Raw genomic sequence first — 8,282 nt, forward strand, 5'->3', positions numbered from 1 at the left:
GCATCCAACCACCGCATATTTTATATTATAATATAAAATATATTAATGAACCCTGTTCACTACAGTCTGTTTAACAATATAAGTAAAAATATTAGACATTAGCAAAACACAGAGAACAATTTTAGAATAACATCAATATGAGATCATTTCAGTGGAATAGGAGAAAGCAATCCCATAGTTGATCTGGTTTAACCTTTTATGCCTTACACTTTAACTCTATCATTACAATTTAAGTGGAAATTAAACACAGCAGTAGCAGGTAACTTTTCAAGCACACTGTGCCACACTAACAGGTCTGCAGTGCAGATAATGAAACAATAGAGGTAAAAACCTTGACACATTGGAAAAATGGTCAACCAAACTCTTCAACAATTTTTCCACTGCATGTCAAAATCGCATGTACATTTTTTTAGGTGTGGTTTGAGATGTAAAGGGCGGGACTAATGATAGTCATCTCTCCAGCAGTGCATATAAAGCTGCACTTGTTCCCCCCTCACCACACAGAGGTACTGCTACACTGTTCTTCATCACGGCCATGGCTTTCTGCAAACTTCTGCTAACTGTGTTGGTACTGCTGCACAACAGTGGTGGTGAGAGAGAAAAATGCTGAACCTTAATTTCCCAACTCCAGAGCCCAGATTTCAGAGTGCAGCCTCGATAGACTGATGCTCTAATGTTTATCATCCATTCTGAGCAAAATAGCAAACATGGGATTTAATTTTCTTAGATGCCTCAAACTTACATCCAGCATTTTGTTTGTGTTTTTCAGGTCTACTGGGAAATGAAGTGAGGAGCTCCATCATTGGTGCAGAGGATGCCAAAAAGGAAAGTTGGCCATGGATGGTTCACCTCAACATGACAGCTAATGATTCGAAAACGAAGAAATGGGGCTGCGGCGGCACCATCGTTGCAAAGCAGTGGGTGCTGACTTCTGCACAGTGCGTGGCTAAGTAAGTCTGTGTGTGTTTGCAGAAACGTGTCTCATTATTTTTATGAACATCCTCCAGAGCAGTCATAACAAAAAAGCTTCACACTGCATGTGAGTATTTTGGGGGAATAATTACTCATAGGGACCTTCACTGGTGGCCAATAAAGACAAAATAATTTCAGGACACTTTCTGACAAGTGTCCTGAAATAGTTTGACAAGTTAGGTGAGTGGGCCTAACTTGTCAGACCTGGAGGCCTCAGTCAGTATTTAAATACACCATATGCACATTTCAGCATCTTAAGCTGTGTTTTTAGTGAGTAGCTGCATATTTACACACCCAGCAGACACCGCATCAAGTCCAAACTAATGTAATGTTTACTCCACTGCAGCTCCTTTTCTTTTAGTTCCTGCCAACTATGAAAAAACATGCGCAGCCCTTTAAACTGCTGAATGCACCAGTGTCCACAAAACCCATGTGTAGTGTTGTTTTGTTGAAGGCTTGGTCATTCCAAAATACACGAGACTTAATGTGTGTGTTTCTCTTGTCATGCAGTTATGATTATCGTCGATCGTTCGTTGTTATCGGCTCATATCAGCTGCAAAAGGCGGCTCACCGTTACATGGGTATAGCCAATATTGTTCCATACCAACACCTGGGCAACAGCAACTATGAAAATGACATTGCTCTGATCAAGCTGAGGAAACCGATTACATTTTCAAAAGATGTTGCACCAGTGGCTCTGCCTGACAAGGATGACACCTTTGGTCCATCATCTGAGTGTTGGATGACTGGCTGGGGGGAAGTGGGAAATGGTGGTAAGTTAAGCACAGAAAGTAGGCTTTAAAGTATACATGCTGTATCAAGGCAGGCTCACATTGTACTCCATTGTAATTATCCATTCCGTCACCAATAAAACAGATGTTTATAACGTGCAAAGCACTTTACAAATAAGAAACATCACTGAGGAGCTAAATCATCGTCAGAAGTTTTATTAATTTGAAAAGTGATTTGAAAATGAAATTCCAAATGTTTATATTGAATAGAGTGTGTATAGAAAAAAAAGAATTATTTTATTTGGACTGAATTATTCGTTTTCATTGATAATGTTTCGTTTTTTTGTTTTTTTGTTTGTTTTTCACTAGTTTTTTTTCTTCTTCAGTTTCAGACCTTTGAGCCCGTTGTGTGTTGTGGGCGTGTACAAAAAGGAGGGGCGGGGCACATACAAATGATTGACAGCTCCAGTTTTACCCCAGCAACAGAGAATATTGTTTCCTGATTGGCTGGGCTGAGCTGAGCTATAAACTGGAGAAGAATCGAAGACTCGACCTCAAATTCTAGACATCATTTTCAAATTTGAATCCCCCACTGTAATAGAGTGAATTGTAGCCCCCCAGTGGTAAAATACAGAAGTGCTTGTTACAGGGCTAGTTCTTGGTTGACCAACATAATAAAAAAAAGGTAGCTTGTGCACCGCTAAGAAAAACAACACGTTTGTGTGTGATGTCCTGCTGTTCAATAAAGCACGTATCACGTCCTTCTGTCCTGATCTTTTCGAAGAGCCTAATCCAGAATATCACATCCACCTTAATACATCTATAATTTCAGTGTACATCAATATGGTCCATCACAGGCTCATCAGAAACCGTATGTCTTTATTGTTCGGCTAGTGCTGGCAACATTCATTGAAGGAGCGCCATCTTTAACCAAAGGGCTCATTTTTAACTTTTAACGAACACGACACAGGAGCTGTCAATCATTAGTTTATGCCCCGCCCTTTGATACATGCCCACAAGTCTGAAGCAGAAAAAAAAGACCTGAAATATGAAAAACGGGATTGAAACAAAATTTTTTGATTTATAATAAAATAAAGAAATAGAAGCCAAACCCCCTGAAACTATAAAAACAAAAAAAGATTTTCTTGAAAAAATAATTCATTCAATATAATAGTTTTCATTTAGTGTTTGAAAGACATTTTTTAATTTGTTAAATAACAAAATGTAAAATTTCTATTTCAAATCACTTTTTCAAATAAAACCGATTTAGCAAACCGTCACTTCCATACTTTTCCTGTGTTTCCATGCAGTACCACTGCCATTTCCAAAAACCCTTCAACAGCTGAGCATTTCCATCATGCCTTGGAGGACCTGTAACGAGACATATCCTCAGATAGCCCGTGATACACTTTGTGGTGCCAACAGGAAGGGAAGGGATGCCTGCAAAGTGAGTTTTATTTTATATGAGTTTTTTTAAACTCTTTTTTTGCATTTAATTGAATAGATGATTATACCTTTGAAAACACTTGATTTATCAAACATGAAGTACTTTAGTTTCACTCAACTGAAGTCACTTGACAGCTGTAGTTACTAGTTACTTTTTAGTGTATAATTGAATCTGCTGTGTTTTAAATGAGACCTAAACAGGAAGAAAAAGGCCACACTAATCAGTGTTGTGTGTTTCATTTCCACAGGGAAACTATGGTGGTCCCCTGGTGTGTCGTAAAAGGAAGAAATTTGTGCAGGTGGGAATCATGAGTCATGGGAGTCCTGGCAGTTGTGGCCTCACCAACCATCCTAGCGTCTATACTGAGGTTGCAAAGTATCTGACCTTCATAAATGATTACATCCACTTGTCTGAGAAACCTTCAGCTTTCCTGTATTGCAAAGTCACTGCCTGTTAATGGAAGCTTACCCTGATTCAGTTGCCAGACTTCATTGCATTAAAGCATTACTTTTAGGTCCTTTTTGTAATTTGATGAATTCCTGTTCATGCTTTAATAAAAGACACTGATGACACCTGCACATCCATAGCAACACCTTCATCAGGTACAGAGTTTCATTACTTGTGTGCTAATGTTTTGGTCTAATTTGTGGCATTTTAATAAGTCTATACAGTAACTTCACCTCAACCAGTGAAACCAGCAAAAATTGTACTGACTTGACATGTAAATATATATATATGTATGTATTATTGTGCAAAGTCTTGACCAGGCCTTACTTTCTTCATGTTTTGCTTCCAAGTAACCTAACTTTCTTGTCATTTTTTAAACTCTCTCGGCTTTCTGAAGATATTTTAAGGTTTTTCTTGAACACTGGCTTCATTTTCACTCATTTTCAGTCCAGGCCTTATACCTGAACAGTTTTAGAGGCAAGTTTTGTTTGTTAAGCCGTCTGACACTGACCAATGATTCATTTCAAAAAGGCAACCAAACTAAAGTGACATGTATACTTTTGACCCTGCCTCTGGTAGCTCATTCCCCAGACTGTCCAGTTTTGTAGGTTTTGTTGTCGTAACAAAAACAGAAGTGTCCATAGTAGAAAGAAAAACACATTCATTTATTGTTTATTGCTTAATTACTTTGTGTAATATGAATGTCCATAAATATGTTTTTTATCAGTAGGAAAAGGTGTAAAACTTATAAATATACAGTTAAAGGTGCAAACTGTATTCTTGTGCTTGTTTGTGGTGAGCAGCAGATCAAGCAAGGTAAGTATTATAAATGGCTTCAAGTGCAAATTCAGACACTCACATTAGGCAGATTAGACACACATATTTGTGTGTACACACTTTGAGCACAGCAGCCACAAATACTGATGTTCAAATCTATTGTTTGTAGTGAGGAGCCAGTCAGAGAAAGTTGCAGGTTATGCTCCTCTACCTTGTCAAAAAAAGGGGAGCAGACATCCCTCTGGTGCTGATTTGTATTTTATTCTCATTTCTCACCTGCAGAACACTGAGAATCCACACTCTCCTGATCTTCACACAGTGCAGAGAGGATCGAGAGAGCAGTACACCAAGCTGGTACAGAGTCTGATACCTGAGGATGCAAACAAGAAACAAGTAGAGCTGCACACCCCAAACAATCTGCATGAAGTCATTCATACTGAATACTCTCTGTAATGGATCACTGACCAGCGATACTGAGCTGCATGGGTCAGGAAAATATTGTGGAAGAACAGGAGTTCCATCTTACAGAGAGGGAAAAAATATTCCTGGTTCAATATTCTCACAACATCACACAAAATCAGAGCCAAGTTTCACTAACAGCATGCAGTGAGCTGAGCGTGCTGCTAGAGGGCATCAGAGGACTCACCAAACCCTGGTTGATGAAATACTCGGTTAAGTAGACCACTCCCAGTTGAAGCACAAACCTCCACAAGCCCTGCTCACAGAAATCAAGTTCAGTAACAGTTTGGCTGAACAGTTTCAGATCAAACAAGTAAACGGTGTACTTACTCTGATAACAAACAGTCTCTCTCTGAAACTGAGAGGCCCAGTGGGTTGGTCCTCTGCTACATTCAAGAGGAAGAGAACATTATTTCCCAATAAGCAGCAGAACTTTAAAACCACAATTCATTCACATAAACTGTGAAGTTCCACAGCAGGAGATGAAGTCAGCAGCCTCATGTTCACTGTCTTTGTTAAGTGTTAACAAACAGTTTGCAAAAAGAAAGCTGTGATAACGTGGTCAGAAATTACAAATCATTGAAACAACGGCTTGTACTTTATGCTGAATGAATTTCTGGGTACTAAATGATATGTATGCACATAGCAGCCTCTCACTGAGGCCACTGTAAAAGGTGACAACTATACAAACTTTTGAGGACGAATAAGAACCAATTGCCAATACACGGAGCATGACGTCCGAGCGGCACTGAGGAGAGTGAACACAAGGAAAGCGGCGGGGCCAGACGGCATCACCGGCCGTCTGCTGCACTGCTGTGCTGACCAGCTAGCAGGTGTGTTCACGTACATCTTCAACGAGTCCCTGGCAAAGTCTGTGGTCCCCACATGCTTCAAAAGATCCACCATCATCCCTGTGCCCAAGAACAGCAAACCCTCATCCCTGAACGATTACCGGCCAGTTGCACTGACCTCGGTAGTAATGAAGGTGTTTGAGAGGCTGCTGAAGAACATCATCTCCTCCTCCATCCCAGACACCACAGATCTGCTGCAGTTCGCCTACAGATCCAACAGATCCACAGAGGATGCCATCGCCGACGTCCTACACACCACTCTCAGCCATGTGGACAAGAAACAGGGTAACTATGTGCGAATGCTGTTTGTTGATTACAGTTCAGCGTTTAACACAATAGTGCCCTGCAGACTGTTCACAAAGCTCAGGGATCTGGGACTTAACAGCCGTCTGTGTGCATGGGTGTTGGACTTCCTCACTGGCAGAACTCAGGTGGTGAGGGTGGGCAGGGGCTTCTCCAACAGCATCACCATCAACACAGGAGCACCTCAGGGATGTGTCCTCTCGCCACTGCTCTACTCCCTCTACACTTCAGACTGTGTGGCCACCCATGGCTCCAACACCATTGTGAAGTTTGCTGACGACACAGTGGTGTTGGGTGCCATCTCCAACAACGATGAGGTGGCCTACATGGATGAAGTGAAGAATCTGGCATCGTGGTGCCAGGACAACCACCTCCAGCTGAACGTCAGCAAGACCAAGGAGCTGGTGGTGGACTTCAGAAGGGGTCAGCACAGAGACTACAAGCCCATTATCATCAATGGAGCTCCAGTGGAGAGGGTGCAGTCCTTCAAGTATCTTGGTGTCCACATCTCCTCAGACCTGACATGGGCTGCCCACATTCAGGTCCAGACCAAAAAGGCTAGGCAGCGCCTGTATCACCTACGACAACTGAGGAAGTTCAGGGTCTCTCCAAAGATCCTCAGGATTTTCTATACAGGCGCTGTGGAGAGCATCCTCACACAGAACATGACATCGTGGTTTGGGAACAGCTGTGTGAAGGACCAAAAAGCTCTCCAGAGAGTGATCCGTACAGCAGAACGCTGCTGCAGGATTGCTCTCCCCCCGCTTCAGGACACCTACACCAGGAGATGCTGGACTAGAGCAGCGCAGATACTGAAGGACCCGTCCCATCCTGGCAACAAACTGTTCCAACTTCTGCAATCTGGTAGAAGGTTCCGCATCTTCCGGGCAAGGACAGAGAGACTCAAGAGGAGCTTCTATCCCCAAGCCATCCATGCCCTAAACACACACACCCGCCCTCTCACATCATCTATAACTGACTGAGACAGGACTCTTCCAGACACTAAACCAAGGCACAATGTACATTTCAAATTCCTTTAATTTTAAATATGTTTATATTGTCTATCCTGTAAAATAGTCAGATGTCTATTCATATTAATGTACAGAATTCACCTTCATCACTGTGTGTTATACTTTTATAACTGTGCATGTGACAAATAAAGAACCTTGAACTGAGTATTATTATCAGTCACATGAGCGACTCCGGCTACAATTTGGCCTCATCAGAATCAGAATCAGAATCAGAATCAGAATCAGAATCAGAATCAGAATCAGAATCAGAATCAGAATACTTTATTAATCCATGGATAAATGTAAAGCTGCTAGAATGTGCCAGAGCAACGCACTGCTACTTTCTTCTGTCCTGACGAAAAAGAAGATTTGGTATCAGCTTTCAATCACATGACAGAGCCAAGAAAGAATCTGAATGGTCAAAACTGTCAATTGTCAAACTATGTAGAGCCAGATTTACTAAAGAGGCCCAGCGTCAGCTGAGCAACCCAAAAGCCTGGACAGTGACTCCACACATGGTTTTATTGTGTATATATTTCCCTTTTAGAGCACAACATTATGAGAGGAGACAATTTAAATGAGTCACTCAGCCACGAGATACTTATGTTAGCAGATTGCATCAAATTTAACACTGAAATAATTCTGTCCTGCTGAGGTCGTGACAGCTGCGAGATGCATCAGTTTATCTGGAACGAGAGAGAGAGATGTTACCATGATGAGTACGAGTGCAGCTCGAAGCCAGGAGAGTAGTGAGCACGCAGTGTAGCTCCTCAGCAACTAAGCCTCATTATTAATACAGATATTTTATTGTAACTGTACTGAAGTGAATTTAGCGTGGAGCAGTGAAAAGACAGAGATACACATTAACATGTGTCTTTTGTTCATCACACAGCTTACACCCACACACCCACAGTCACCTATAACTGAACACACACACATCTAGACAAAAACAAAAAAATGTCCAACTGTACCCTCATACACACAATAATAACATGGACCGAACCACCACTCACAACCACTAGCACTTTATATAACCACTGTAGAAATTAACCACATATCTCACTGATCTAAACTGCACTACTGTAAATTCTGTATAGACAATCATTCTGTATGATAACAATTATAGTTCTACAACTGTTTATTACTTGGACCTATACCATATTACTGTATAGGTCCAGAGCAGGTCCACTGCCGGTTCAGATAGAGGTAGAGGAGGTGGAGGTGGTCAACAAGTACAAGTACCTCGGGCTGTGGGTGGACAACAAACTGGACTGGTCATGCAACA

At 41.5% G+C, this 8,282-nt stretch overlaps 1 protein-coding gene and 1 long non-coding RNA gene across 2 annotated transcripts; one reads left to right on the top strand and one right to left on the bottom strand.

Moving 5' to 3' along the window:
* Nucleotides 1-511: 511 nt before the first annotated feature.
* On the top strand, nucleotides 512-3,622 carry LOC102202055 (tryptase-2-like). The gene is made up of 5 exons (XM_005747288.2): nucleotides 512-590; nucleotides 770-950; nucleotides 1,483-1,745; nucleotides 3,014-3,150; nucleotides 3,398-3,622. The coding sequence occupies exons 1-5, from the start codon at nucleotides 536-538 to the stop codon at nucleotides 3,605-3,607; spliced, it is 846 nt and encodes a 281-aa protein (XP_005747345.1). The 5' UTR covers nucleotides 512-535; the 3' UTR covers nucleotides 3,608-3,622.
* A 1,044-nt stretch (nucleotides 3,623-4,666) lies between these two features.
* On the bottom strand, nucleotides 4,667-5,405 carry LOC102202349 (uncharacterized). Its single transcript, XR_001290547.1, has 4 exons — nucleotides 5,164-5,405; nucleotides 5,021-5,089; nucleotides 4,840-4,895; nucleotides 4,667-4,744 (listed from the first exon to the last, which is right to left on the bottom strand). It is a non-coding gene; the product is annotated as an uncharacterized LOC102202349 (long non-coding RNA).
* Nucleotides 5,406-8,282: the final 2,877 nt, after the last annotated feature.

This window comes from Pundamilia nyererei, unplaced genomic scaffold (assembly GCF_000239375.1).
Source record: "Pundamilia nyererei isolate P.nyererei 1_Seehausen unplaced genomic scaffold, PunNye1.0 scaffold00193, whole genome shotgun sequence".
In the NCBI taxonomy this organism is placed as follows: Eukaryota; Metazoa; Chordata; class Actinopteri; order Cichliformes; family Cichlidae; genus Pundamilia; species Pundamilia nyererei.

Excerpts from the sequence above, each read along its gene's own strand:
- LOC102202055 (XM_005747288.2), top strand. The coding sequence starts at position 536 with ATGGCTTTCTGCAAACTTCTGCTAACTGTGTTGGTACTGCTGCACAAC. Across the intron at positions 1,746-3,013 it reads GGGGGAAGTGGGAAATGGTG|TACCACTGCCATTTCCAAAA; the intron begins GTAAGTTAAGCA and ends GTTTCCATGCAG. Across the intron at positions 3,151-3,397 it reads AGGGAAGGGATGCCTGCAAA|GGAAACTATGGTGGTCCCCT; the intron begins GTGAGTTTTATT and ends TCATTTCCACAG.